At 47.5% G+C, this 14493-nt stretch overlaps 1 protein-coding gene across 3 annotated transcripts in view; it reads right to left on the bottom strand.

The window, feature by feature from the left end:
- The window catches only part of MALT1 (MALT1 paracaspase), a 223675-nt gene that overhangs the window by 28145 nt on the left and 181037 nt on the right, over nt 1–14493 (bottom strand). For all 3 annotated transcript variants that reach the window (XM_040421076.1, XM_040421073.1, XM_040421074.1), the window contains 3 exons: nt 13641–13667; nt 12422–12445; nt 11670–11873 (listed from right to left, as the gene is read on the bottom strand). In XM_040421076.1, coding sequence (XP_040277010.1) covers nt 11670–11873; nt 12422–12445; nt 13641–13667 — 255 coding nt within the window. The remainder of the gene's footprint in view (nt 1–11669; nt 11874–12421; nt 12446–13640; nt 13668–14493) is intronic.

Below are 14493 nucleotides of genomic sequence, written 5' to 3'. Positions count from 1 at the left end.
ACCAGAATTTTGCTGCGGACTCCGTGCCAAAATTTCGGCAGTGGCCGCTTCCCTGGGAGGCCTTGCGGCTGGTGGGTTAACGCTGTGACGCGTCCATTCTTAGGCAGAGCCATGTGAACACTGCCTAATAAACCATAAATCCGCCGGCCATCCGCGGAATGCGCTTCCCAATGACTCTCAGTCCCTGGAGGCATCAGGTTATTTAGTTCTATCAGCTCCTAGGAAAGCTGGGTGCCTGCTGTGTGCAGTCCTGAGCACTGTGCCCTCTGCAGCATGGCAGCCATGTGTCTGCACTGGGTATTGTGGCCTCAGCCTGGACTTGGTGACCACAGGGTATGAAACACGTCAGGCACCTCCAGTCCTGCCCTGTCCCGTCTGCAGGGTGCGGCTGGCAGGTGCCAGGCTGTGCCCACCTCACCCTGGGGTCACGTGATTACCTGATACTCCCCGCAGCAGCGCGACATGGTGGAGGAAGAAGGTGGTCGCCCCCGCCGGATCACCGGACCACCGCGGAGGACATGTCCCGGGCTCCTCCCTGCAGACACAGCCCCGGAGCCGGGAACTTACTGGAAGTTTTACTACAGGGCAGAGAGTGGGCGTCACCGGGCACTGACAGGCGGCATGAGCGGGGAAGTGGGACTGAGCACACAGGGCACGGCTAGTGGTGCCCGCCCTCTGCCCGGCGCCAGGTGAACGACTCCTCTCAGCCCAGTGCTATATGACGGGCAGCGCTGCGGCCGACATGGACGAGCAGGAGCCACAGCAGCTATGTCAGTGTAATTAGGGGCGGGGCCTTCCATCCACTCCAGGCCCCCCCCCCCCCCTTCACGGGCCCCATAGCAGCCGCGTGGTCTGCCTCTATTGTAGGTACGCCATGCACTGGGCACAACAACACTGCAGCAGGAGGATCTCCCCGGCCTCCAGCGCACCAGCCGAACAGCGCCGCCCAGAGAGGCTTCCCCCGTGACGTCACTGACTCAGTCCCCGCCCCTTTAACCTTTAGAGTCGGCAGCCCGGGCCCCCCTGCCAGCCGGGCCCGGTACAACTGGGCCAGCTGTACTGGCCTATCAGCGGCCCTGCCTAGTTGCACCCCCTTTGCCAAGCATCACAGATTGTATTCTTTTTTTTTGTCGCCAGCCAAGAGTCTTTCAATTCTTGCTTGAGGGATTTTCATCCATTCTTCCTTCCAGACGTCTTCCAGTTCTGTGAGATTCTTAAGCCGTCTTGCATGCACTACTCTTATGAGGTTTATGTACAGATTGTCAATGGTATTCAGATCAGGGGACTGTGAAGGCCATAAAACCTTCAGCTTGCGCCTTTTGAGGTGTGTTTAGGATCGTTATTCATTTGTAGACATAATCCTCTTGTTGGTTTCAGCTTTTTTACAGTTGGTGTTATGTTTGCTTCCAGAATTTTCTGAAATTTCATTGAATGCTTTCTTTCCTCTATCAGTGAACTATTCCCCATGCCATTGGCTGCCACTTAACCTCAAAGCATGATTGATCCACCCACATGCTTAACGGTTTGAGAGGTGTTCTTTTCATGAAATTCTGTGACCCTTTTTTCTCCAAACATACCTTTGCTCTTTGTGCAAAAGAGTGTGGCCAAAGAGTTCTATTTTAACCCCATCCATCCACAGGACTTGTTTCCAAAATGCATCCAGCTTGTTTAGATGTTCTTTTGCAAACTTCTGACACTGAATTTAGCAGTGAGGGTGCAGGAGAGGTTTCCTTCTGATGACGATTCCATGAAGGCCATAGTTGTGCAGGTGTCGCTGAACAGTAGAACAACGTACCACAACTCCAGAGTTTTCTAAATCTTCCTGAAGGTCTTTTGCAGTCAAGCAGGGGTTCAAGTTTGCCTTTCTAGCAATCCTACGAGCAGCTGTCTCTGAAAATTTTCTTGGTCTTCCAGATTTTCCTGACCTTCTCTCTACATTTCGATGGCAACCTGAAAAACGCTTTGCTATCTTTTTAGCCTTCTCCTGCTTTGTGGGCCTCAACAATTATTATTTTCAGAGTGTAAGGCAGCTGCTTAGTAGAACCGTTGACTGCTGTTTTTTGGGACAAGGTTAGAAGAGTCTGGGTATTTATAAAGCTTTGAAATTTGCACCATTTGGCCTTTCCTAATGATGATTGGGAACAAGCCTTAACCCTAACAGGCTATTTAAGGTTTACACCTAGGTCAAAGTTATGTGAGCGCTCAAATCTCCTTGGGTTACCATCAGGGGCGTTGCTAGGGTCTGAAAACATCCGGGGCACAAGCCCACAGTACCACGCCCCCGTGAAGCCACGCCCCCATCACCACCGGAGGGGGGGGGCACTTAACAGTAGTTATTAACCCCTTTCAGCAGTCCCCCCTTCACAGTAGTTATTAACCCCTTTCAGCCGTCCCCCTTCAGTGAATGGGGGACTACTGAAAGGGGTTAATAACTACTGTGAAGGGCCTAGCCGTCTGGGCAACCCCACAGATCATCCCCCTACCCCCCTTGTACTTGTTCCACTGATCCGCTACCTGTGGCCTGCGTGGGCATGAGTTCAGTCACTTCGGTGCGCAATCCCGTCCTGCGGCACATGATCCCACGAGACCCGTGACCTACAGCGGCGGGTCTCTCAGGATTACGCGCCACAAGACGGGATTGCACACCGAAGTGACTGATCTCGTGCTCGCGCAGCCCGCAAGAAGCGGAAAAAGTACAAAGGGGGTGGGGAATAGCCAAATTAAAAAGCCAGCATAACATTCGGGGCACTGGACAAAGCATCCGGGGCTCAAGCGCCGAATGTTTTGACCTAACGACGCCCCTGGTTCCCATACTTTTGCGAGGTACTACTTTTCTTTTTTCACTCTGAAATTGTACAAAACCAAAATAATGCCTTAATATTGCTTAAAGTGTTGAAAAGTGTGTTTCATCTTTAACTTTATGCCTTTTGGAGATAATTTCATCTTCAACTTGCTTAAAAGGGTTGTCCGGAACCCAGACATATCCCCATTTTCACCCTGGCAAGCCGTCTGATATGAGCATCGGATCATTCCATGCTCCTATGCTCTCCCTTGCCCTGCGCTGGATTGTGCAGGGCAAGGGCTGTTTGTTTATATTTTTTAAACTGCTAGGCGAAGGCTTCCGCCTAGCAGTGTTCCCAGTGACGTCACCGGCACTGATGGGTAGGCTTTAGTGCTGCCCTAGCCATTTTACAGGCTAGAGCAGCTCTAAAGCTCGCCCATTAGTGTTGGTGACATCACTGTGCTCACTGCTAGGCGGAAGCCTCCACTTAGCTTTACCCATTGAGAGTCCGGTACGTCACCGAATCTCCAGAAAAAGCAGGGCAAAGGAGAGCATCGGAGCATGAAGTGCTCCAATGCTCATGTCAGAGGGGCTGCCTGGGTGAAAACAGGCATATGTCTGGGTTCAGCTCTGAACCCAGAAAACCCTTTAATTGTTCACAGTAACAGTAATTTTGACCAGAGGTACCCAAACTTTTGCATGCTACTGTAGAAAGATAGATAGATAAATAGCACATGAAAGGTGGGTGCTCTTTTACAGATTTTGGATTAGGGTCAGGGTTTGCCCTCATTAGTACCAAGAAAGAACCTGCTTTTATCACTGAACCCTATTGTTTGATGGCCGCATCAGAGTTTGCTGGAGAGCACCTACTCTCATCATACAAAGTGGTGTCATGGTGCAGATTGAATGGTGTGGGAGCAACATTAGCTACCATTTCTGTTCCTGTCTGGTATTCATGGAGGGAACATTACAGCCTTCAGTATGTCCAGGAGATTGTAGAACCAGTCCTACTGCGTTTTTTAACTCAGGAGATGTGATGTTCCAACAAGATAACACAGTCACACAAGGCCTGCTGTACACAACGTGTTCTTCAGGGTCTCCAGCAGCTCCCCTGACCAGCTCCATCACCAGATCTTTTCCCTATTGAGAATGTCTGGGTCTGGATGGGGCGATGGATCTCCCATGCACAGCAACCAACACCCACCTTGTCTGAACTACGGCTCCAAGCTGAAAGAACTTGGAATGACCACAGGAAGATCTCCAGCATATCTATGACCACTACCTGCCAGAGTGGACACCTGTATCAAAGCAAGGCGAGACGTCACCCAAGTATTAATGTGACTTCAGCATATACCCTTCTGCAGAACCCAGTATAAAGGGGGCACCACCTTGTGTGATCATTGACCAAGCACCACTAGCATTTTGTACTTTGCCAGTCTCACCGCCATCTTATCACATTAAGTGTTTCCAAGCCTGAAATGGTGCCTACAGATCAACACCCACGACGACCAAATATTTATTATGGGGTATAAGGCTACTTTCACACTGGCGTTATGGCTTTCCGTTTGTGAGATCCGTTCAGGGCTCTCACAAGCGGTCCAAAACGGATAAGTTTTGCCCTAATGCATTCTGAATAGAAAAGGATCCGCTCAGAATGCATCAGTTTGCCTTCGTTCTGTCTCCATTCTGCTTTGGAGGCGGACACCAAAACGTTGCCTGCAGAGTTTTTCTGTCCATGATGTGGTGTGGAGCGAGACGGATCCTGACACACAATGTAAGTCAATGGGGACGGATCCATTTTCTCTGACACAATAGAAAACTGATCCGTCCCCCCATTGACTTTCAATGGTGTTCGTGACGGATCTGTCATGGCTATAGAAAACATACAGTCCTGATCAAAAGTTAAAGACCACTTGAAAAATGTCAAAAAATCATATTTTACATTGTTGGATCTTAACAAGGTTCCAAGTAGAGCTTCAACATGCAACAAGAAGAAATGGGAGTGAGACAAAACATTTTTTGAGCATTTAATTAATTGAAAATAACGATTAAACTGAAACCGGCTGTTTTTCAGCTGATCCAAAGTTTAGGACCACATGCCTTTAAAAGGCCAAATCTGTGCAAAGATGTGGATTCATTGTCATTCTCTGTCAGGTAGTCACACGTTGTGATGGCAAAGGCAAAAAAACTCTCCCTTTTTGAACGTGGTCGGGTTGTTGAACTGCATAAGCAGGGTCTCTCACAGCGCGCCATCGCTGCTGAGGTGGGACGCAGTAAGACAAGTGGAAGACCCAAAAAAATGTCACCAGCACTGAGCCGGAGGATCCAATTGGCTGTCCGTCAAGACACTGGACGATCCTCGACCCAAATTAAGGCCCTTACTGGTGCTGACTGCAGCCCCATAACCATCAGATGGCATCTGAGACTGAAGGTCTTCAAAAACAAAAAACGTCTTCAAAGACCTCGTCTCCTTGAACGCCACAGAACTGCTCGTTTGGACTTTGCAAGAGAGCACCAAACATGGGACATTCAAAGGTGGAAGAAAGTTTTATTCTCTGATGAGAAAAAATTTAACCTTGATGGTCCTGATGGTTTCCAACGTGGCCTGACAAGCAGATCCCACCTGAGATGTTTTCTACACGCCACAGTGGAGGGGGCGCCATAATGGTCTGGGGTGCTTTTTCCTTCAGTGGAACAATGGAGCTTCAGGAAGTGCAGGGGCGTCAAACGGCCGCTGGCTATGTCCAGATGTTGCAGAGAGCATACCTTATGACTGAGGGCCCTCGTCTGTGTGGTAATGACTGGGTTTTTCAAAAGGACAACGATACAGTACACAATGCCCGCAGGACAAGGGACTTCTTCCAGGAGAATAACATTACTCTTTTGGCCCATCCTGCGTGTTCCCCTGATCTAAATCCAATTGAGAACCTTTGGGGATGGATGGCAAGGGAAGTTTACAAAAATGGACAACAGTTCCAGACAGTAGATGGCCTTCGTGCGGCCGTCTCCACCACTTGGAGAAATGTTCCCACTCACCTCATGAAACGCTTGCATCAAGCATGCCGAAACAAATTTTTGAAGTGATAAACAATAACGGCGGAGCTACTCATTACTGAGTTCATGTTTGGAAGTTGGATTTCTGTTTTGGGGGGGGGTTTAGTTTTTTTTTGGAGGTGTGGTCCTAAACTTTTGATCAGCTGAAAAACAGCCTGTTTCAGTTTATTCGTTGTTTTCATTAAATTGAATGCTCAAAAAATGTTTTGTCTCACTCCCATTTCTTCTTGTTGCATGTTGAAGCTCTACTTGGAACCTTGTTAAGATCCAGCCATGCTACATAGGATTTTTTGCCATTTTTCAAGTGGTCTTTAACTTTTGATCAGGACTGTTATACAACCGGATCCGTTCATGACGGATGCATGCGGTTGTATTATTGTAACAAAAGCGTTTTTGCAGAACCATGACGGATCCTCAAAAAACGTTAATGTGGAAGTAGCCTAAGGGTACTTTCACACTTGCGTTGTTGGATTCCAGCAGGCAGTTTCGTCACCTGTATGAAAACAGACACCATTTGTAGACGTATCCGTATGCGGATCCGTCTCACAAATGCATTGCAATACCAGATCCGTTTCTCCGGTTGTCATCCAGAAAAACAGATCCGGTATTTATCTTTTTCACATTTTTTAAAGGTCTGCACGTGCGCAGACCGCAAAACTGGATCCGTTTTTTTCCGGAACACTTGGTGCCGGATCCCGCATTAATGCATTTCAATGGAAAATAATCCGGCATCCTGGCAAGTGTTCCGGAATTTTGGACGCAGAAAGTACCGCAGCATGCTGCAGTATTTTCTCCGTCCAAAAACCATACAGTGACTGAGCTGAAGACATCCTGTAGCATACTGAACGGATTGCTCTCCATTCAGAATGCATTAGGATAAAACTGATCAGTTTTTTTCCGGTATTGAGCACCTAGGATGAAACTCAATACCGGAAAAGTTTAACGCAAGTGTGAAAGCGCCCTTAGATGGAGTATGGGAGGACAGAGTTCAGGGGAGACCCTGAAGCTCAATTTTGGCTCATAGATGGGGGTTTCAAGCAGATTAAAAAGACGCTCTTATCTGATAAGCATTAGCCCCCCCCCTTAGTGCATTTTGCTGTTTGTGGTACTGTGGAGTCCATAATAAGTTCTTTCTGCACTATAATAGACTGTCTCCATACAGCATAGACTTGTTTCTGGCCACTTCACTCATTGAAAGCCTATGCAAAGAAAGCTGACGGATTTGGTGGACTTGCAACGCCTATGTTTTACAAGTCAGAGACTTTGCACTTTAATAAATCTATTAGATTACGTTTAATTAAACCTATTGGATTGGATCTAAATACCCTGTGCCTTATGCAAATAGGATCAAAATCCTTTGTACCGTGTGTTAACAGCATAAATTGCTTATATGCTTTGAGAGAGACTTTGAATGTGCTTTAACTCAATACTGACAGTCGAGAATACAAACGTCTATGTTGCCTTGAAAAAGTGATTGTTTGGCTTGAAATTGCATGGGGATATTGTACAAGACCCCTACTACAAAATTGCATTGTCAGAAGTTGGAAAAGTGAATATTTTTGCGTCACTAAAACTGCTTGCTGTCATTACATGGACTCACAAATTGCACCAAAATGGCTGCCTGAGGGCCTTCTTGTTATTTTTACTGCGCCATCACTGTGCAAACGCCCCACTACCAGCGGGACAAAGTAGTGACACCCCCTCAAAAGTGGGAAAATTGAAGTGCCGCCCCTTTTTAGAGCGGGAAAAGAATATCTGCTGCGCCATCATAGACCTGTATTATGTCTCCCAATGTTTACGCCACCCCCCTTATCCAAGTGAACCTAGGGGGCGGACTTGTAAGAAGGCGGAGTCTGTGCGACTGCTGGAGAGACGTGTCTTACCTCCCTCCTTGCACTAGGCCTAAGAGAAGGAGTATCATGGCTGAGAACTTGGCACCTAAGAAAAGCATTGTTATGGCCGAGAAAGTGCTGCCTACGACTGAAGAGGATGTCCCCTCGCTTGCTGAAGCGACTGAGGAACAAGTCAGAAGAGCCCAGCTCCGAAGTGCCAGATGGAGAGCTCTGGGAATTTAGCCGCCGCCCTACCCGTTTCCTACGGCGCAACTGACTATAGTTCCGATTCCTGAAGGATGACCCTGTGAAGGAGCCGCAGCGACCCCCAGACAGACCGGCCGGCTTTGGGACACCAGACCCACTGAGGCAGGCCCTGTTTGCTGAGATACGAGCAGCCGGCGTCACGAGGGTCAATCGCACCAAAGTGTATCTTGAGGAGCTGACCAAGCGGCTGGTGGACCATCCAGGAGAGATTCTGCCTCAATTGGAGAGACGGCTTTGATAAAGAAAAGGGGTACGGATTTATTCGTGATCAGGGGATCGGGCGAGGTTATTTTGCGAACCGGAGATCTGTAAAGAGGGCGTACCTGCCAGAGCGTCTCCACAATCTCTATGTAGGAGAAATCATAGAATTTACACCCACTGAGGGCATGAGAGGCCCATACGCCACTGCTGTGGTTATACCACCGCCTGCCCAGGAGGACTGGGAAGAACCAGAGGTCAGCGTAGAATCGGAGCCAGAACCGGAGGCCCCGACGGTGCCCACCCTTGCTACTTACCAGCATTAGGCTTCTTTTATGGGAACGAACATATTCTAGCAGCCTGTGACTGTCGAGCCAGAGAGAAGGCCCCTCCGACAACCAGACCTGCGTCGCTGGGCTGAAGAGGTCGCCGCCGCTGAGGCCCAGGAGGGATATTGGGCCTATCTGGAAGGCCAACGCCGCATGGCGGTTCGACAGGGCCTAGATGCCGGGCGCAACTGCCCTGAACCTTTTGCAGATGATCCCGAGGGCCGGAGCCCGTACTACCACCGCCGAACCACGCTGAAGGGCAGGAGTCTTCCGCCGCTGCTGCAATTGCCATGAACCCGCAGCAAGGCGAAAGAAGGAGACGCTAACTTATGCACGCAGCTCTTCAAAGATCCTGTTAGTTGAGGATTTGTCAGCAGGGTCTATGGAAACTATTGTGACCTATGGAGTCATCCCACCAGTTGTCCAGCCTGATGTCTCTTCCAGCAGGATGGAGCCTGCCAGCAGCACCACTCAAGCAGATGACCCCCACATGTGAGTAGGCTGGCTGGCCACCACTAATATCCTTGATGTGAAGGAAAAATGTTTTAGGGAGTCTAAGCCGTTAATCCAGTATGGACTCGCTTGTGTTAAGTGGTAGTTGCCCAAGCCACTTGAGAGCCTACTGCCCCTTTTAAAAATAAAAGGACTTCCTCATGGACTCCGTCTATGCTGCTAAATCCCAGTTCCGCACGTTTGCACCATTTTCCCCCTTTTACCCCCTTCTCAGGTTTCCTGAGGCTCTACAAATCTGGTTTTATGCAATGTTTTAAGATCAGTGCCCAGAAAGACATTTTCTGTGTTTTATCCGATGCACGCTCATGTTTTACAAGTCAGAGACTTTGCACTTTAATAAATCTATCGGATTACAAGTAGTTATACCCCAAATCAGGGATGGACTTTGCCTCAGAGGACTTTGCCATGGACTGTATTACCCCCATGATAATAGCTACGCCCATTTTTGTCACCGTCAAGCAAAGAAGTCACGACGCCCAATGTACCTTTGCGCCATGAGAACCACGAAAGAGATATATAAGTGATATTTCAATAAGGTGTATTGTTATGCAAACTCTTTTGCTTATCTGAGCCTACTGAAGTAACTTAATATTACTATGCAATGTTGAATTATGAGGTGTATATTTGTTGCGGCATATGTTTTATATTTTTTAGGTGACGGCATAGAGATCCACAGCGTCCAGCAAGTCAAACACAGAGGACGGCTTACATTAAAGTAGGGGGGAATGCAGTGTCACACTACATGCTAAAGTGGACCCTAAAAACTTTGTATATGTCATTATAATGTCGATTTACTCTGTAATAGCTGCAAATTCCCTACAACAGGCTGGTAATTGCATTACACCTAGTCACCACTAGGTGGTGCTATTACATCATATATGTAGAACAGGTCAGTCACAGGAAGTCAGATGAGAGTTTAGTGAAGGAGAGGAGAGCATGTAGCTCCTGCTGTGTGCCCCTGGGCACTCCCCAGGAGGGCGATACATATATCTAGGAAGCCAAGCCCAAGAGTTACTGGATCCCCTTTTTATAGTTCCACTGTCTAGTAGCCAGAGACGGAGTGGACGTTTTGTATTGAAGCAACCTGTGAAAATAATGGAGCAGAAGTATAATGCCTGCCGCTAGGGAGACCACCCTGTTGGTTGCCGAATGCTAATGAAAAATCCAAGTACCAAAAGGCTGGGTTATCAGAGCGAGACCAGAACCAAGGAAAGGATCACTCTCTCACTTAAGTCAAGTTAGAACCTGTCTAAGGCTACTTTCACACTTGCGTTCGGAGCGGATCCGTCTGATGTTTCATCAGACGGATCCGCTCCGATAATGCAGACGTTCGCATCCGTTCAGAACGGATGCGTCTGCATTAAAACTTAGAAAATTTTCTAAGTGTGAAAGTTGTCTGAGCGGATCCGTTCAGACTTTACATTGTAAGTCAATGGGGAACGGATCCGCTTGAAGATTGAGCCATATGGTGTCATCTTCAAGCGGATCCGCCCCCATTGACTTACATTGTAAGTCTGGACGGATCCGCTCGCCTCCGCACGGCCAGGCGGACACCCGAACGCTGCAAGCAGCGTTCAGGTGTCCGCTCACTGAGCGGAGCGGAGGCTGAACGCTGGCAGGCGGATGCATTCTCAGTGGATCCGCCTCCACTGAGAATGCATTGGGGCCAGACGGATGCGTTCGGGGCCGCTCGTGAGCCCCTTCAAACGGTGCGCACGAGCGGACACCCGAACGCTAGTGTGAAAGTAGCCTAAAGCGTCTTCACCGAGCCTGTTGTCTGGAGTTGCAGCTCAGCGTTAGGCTTATTGCACACGACCGTATGTCTTTTTCAGTGTTTTGCGGTCCGTTTTTCATGGATCCGTTGTTCCGTTTTTTGTTTCCGTTGTGTTTCCGTTTTTCCGTTCCGTTTTTCCGTATGGCATATACAGTATACAGTAATTACATAGATAAAATTGGGCTGGGCATAACATTTTCAATAGATGGTTCAGCAAAAAACGGAACGGAAACGGAAGACATACGGATGCATTTCCGTATGTGTTCCGTTTTTTTGCGGACCCATTGACTTGAATGGAGCCACGGAACGTGATTTGCGGGCAATAATAGGACATGTTCTATGTTAAAATGGAACGGAAAAACGGAAACGGAATGCATACGGAGTACATTCCGTTTTTTTTGCGGAACCATTGAAGTGAATGGTTCCGTATACGGACCGTATACGGAACGCAAAAAACGGCCAGTAAACGGGGAAAAAAAACGTCCGTGTGCATGAGGCCTTATCTTGTGAACCAAGGAATTATTTAGTGTGGATGCTAACTACCTCAAACCAAATATTTCAAGTAAAGTTCCAGTTTGTTCAATAGCTGACTCTCTCCTTATTCGTCACTATCCCTCATTGCACCTTGCGGTGCTGGCGTCACGAACACCAGGCACCCTGCCTCCACGGCACCTTAAACCATTCTACCAAGGGCACCTCAACCACCATCTGGCGGGAGTCCCTGGACAACAGACTGTGCCCCGAAGGAACTGGTGCTGTCCTTCCATTCACTGCACACCGGCCCAGAGAGCTCTACAGAACAGTGAGTAAACAACTACTGCCCCCCATCGGCCCACCAACACTCACACATATTGCCTCTGCGGCCCGGTGGCTGCAGACTCTCTTATCAGAGTTGACCTCCAGCAGAGATTGCCACTTACCATACACTCCCTTGTCCAGCAATAGTAAGAATTCATTCACTGTGTTCCTCATTTCCACCTCGGTGAGGTCGAGCAGGGATACAACCTTGAAGTCCAGCTGTCTCAGCAGGTTAGTGAGTTCATATACGTCAACCATTGGGGCTTTGAGCGGAGAGTGGTTCTTGTAGGACATGTTCCCGATCAACAAGGCAACTTTATCCGTAGCTGGAAGGAGTTATAATCAGATTAATACAACGATCCATGTCCCTGGGATAATGCTACATATAATCCCAAGTATAATATCACATGTCCTGCCTATAATCCCTGAGGCAGTTTGGCCGGCAGCTATTGAAGCTATGTGACCACCTTAAAGGTGGACATGCACTTTAGATAGCCATTGGCAGAACGCTCATTAGGCTGATAGCCTACCATATACACATGCACGCTTGGCTCGGCTTAGTGTGCAGGTATTATCAATAGTGAATAGTCAGTCAATGGGGATTCAAATGTTGGAAAGTATGATATGGCTTGTAACCCAGCTTTCCCAGGGACACAAGGCTCTTTAAAGAAACCTGTATGCATTACAGACAATGACTTATGTGAATTATTAATAGAACAATCATCATACTCATCAGACATGTCGTAACCTATCACTGATAAATATGTACACAGCTAAGCAGAGAGCATTCTCATACTACACATTTGCATAATTGATACTTCCCGTTCGTTTCCTGTATGATATGTGTGTGTGTAATTGTACTTATGTTACTCACCAAACAGAGGCTCATCAGAGGATTCTGCAACAAACAAATAAAAGTTAGAGAAAAGGAAAGAATGAAGGAGGAAGGAAGGAAGGGGAAAAGAAGGAATGAAAGAGGAGGAAAGAAGGGAAGGATGAATGAAGGAAGAAGTAAAGAGGAAAGAAGGGAGGAAAGAAGGAAAGGAAGGAAGGAGGAAAGAGGGAAAGGAAGGAAGGGGGAAAGAGGGAAAGGAAGGTGTGAAGGAAGATGGAAAGAAGGGAAGGAATCAAAAAGGAAGGAGGAAAGGAAGGAATGAAAGGAGGAAGATAGATAGCAAATTAGATAGATTGATATGAAAATAGATAACTATAGAGAAGGAAGGAATGAAGAGAGAGGGACACAGGGAGGGTCAAAGGAAGAAAGAAACATACTGAGAGATAGGAGATCGATGAATAGATACTGGATGGATATGATTGTGTGCATATAACAAAAAACTAAGATAAAATGTAAGCAAAAGTCTATCTACATTCTGCCCCCTTGTACTGATTGTGAGGCATGTTGGGAGTATAATGTAGGGCCTGTAAGGTCTTGTTTGATAGTACTTCCTGGATAAGATCTTCATTTTATGCTCACTTACTTCTGCTCCTTTACTGTGTATACTGGGTTTGATTAGCAGAGTCATCTCATAATCATTAAAAAGGGTAAAGAGCTGTAAGAAAGCTGTCAGCACATGTATGATACCTTAAGGGTCCATTCACACGTCCGTAGTGTATTGCGGATCCGCAATACACCCGGCCGGCCCCCCCATAGAACTGCCTATTCTTGTCCGCAATTGCGGACAAGAATAGAACATGTTCTATTTTTTTTCAGGAGCCGCGGACCGGAAGATCAGGGCCGCACTCCGGAAATATAGATGCAGACAGAACACTGTGTGCTGTCCGCAACTCTTCCGGCCCAACAGAGAATGAATGGGTCCGGATTCGTTTCACAACGTTGCGGAACGGATGTGGACCCATTCTGTGGATGTGTGAATGGACCCTAAACAGGATAACACTGAAGTATGTTGTACTCAGAAGCACCGCGGCCTCGGGGAGAATTGTCTGCTAGGCCGCTCCTTCCAAGCTCTCTCTGCCCAGCTAAGCTTAAGATTAAACCACAGTCCAGTGTTAACAATGAGTCTTTCGTTATGGGTAGCATTAACCGACTGACATCCTGAGGACTATAAGGATGACCGCGGAAAACTGCTACTTACCTTTGTCGATTATGTGGCTCAATTCATCTAAAACAAAACAAAGAATGTAATATTACAAAAACACAATAAAAATAATAATATAAAATCAGCAGAATAATAGCTGTCATTAATGCCTAATTTACTATTGTTGCTCTTGTTTATCATAGTGGAAACTGCAAGCACTCCCAGTTTTCATGTGATCCCGCTATACGGAACTCCAAGAGGAGGGTTATGCTAATTTGCCTCAATTTTTTTTATTTCTGGCTGTTTTAGGGTGTGTCTGGACAGAGACAGAGAAGGGGTGGACCTAAACATCATTAAGGGTAGCGTTATTCTTTTCCGGCATTGAGTTCCGTCACAGGGGCTCTATACCGGAAAAGAACTGATCAGTTTTATCCCCATGCATTCTGAAGGGAGAGCAATCCGTTCAGGATGCATCAGGATGTCTTCAGTTCAGGCTTTTTGCCTTTTCAGAACGAAGATAATACCGCAGCATGCTGCGGTTTTATCTCCATCCAAAATTCCGGAACGCTTGCCGGCATTTTCCCCATTGAAATGCAATACTGCAGAGTGTTCCGGCAAAACGGATCCGACATTGCGGTCTGCGCATGCTCAGACCGCAAAAAATGTAAAAAAATAAATAAATGCCGGATCCGTTTTGACACCGGTGAGACGAATCCGGCATTTCAATGCATTTGTCATACGGATCAGGATCCTGATCTGTCTGACAAATGCCATCCGTTTGCATACGTTTTGACGGATCCGGCGGGCAGTTCCAGCGACGGAACTGCCTGCCGGAATCCTCTGCCGCAAAGTACCCCAAATGCTAAAAAAGGCCTGTGATTGGCTGAGCGGGGCTTTCCTAGCATTTCCA

This window comes from Bufo bufo, chromosome 2 (genome assembly GCF_905171765.1).
Source record: "Bufo bufo chromosome 2, aBufBuf1.1, whole genome shotgun sequence".
Classification (NCBI taxonomy): domain Eukaryota; kingdom Metazoa; phylum Chordata; class Amphibia; order Anura; family Bufonidae; genus Bufo; species Bufo bufo.
Note: the sequence above shows the minus strand (reverse complement) of the source record. Positions and strands in the feature narration are given on the sequence as shown.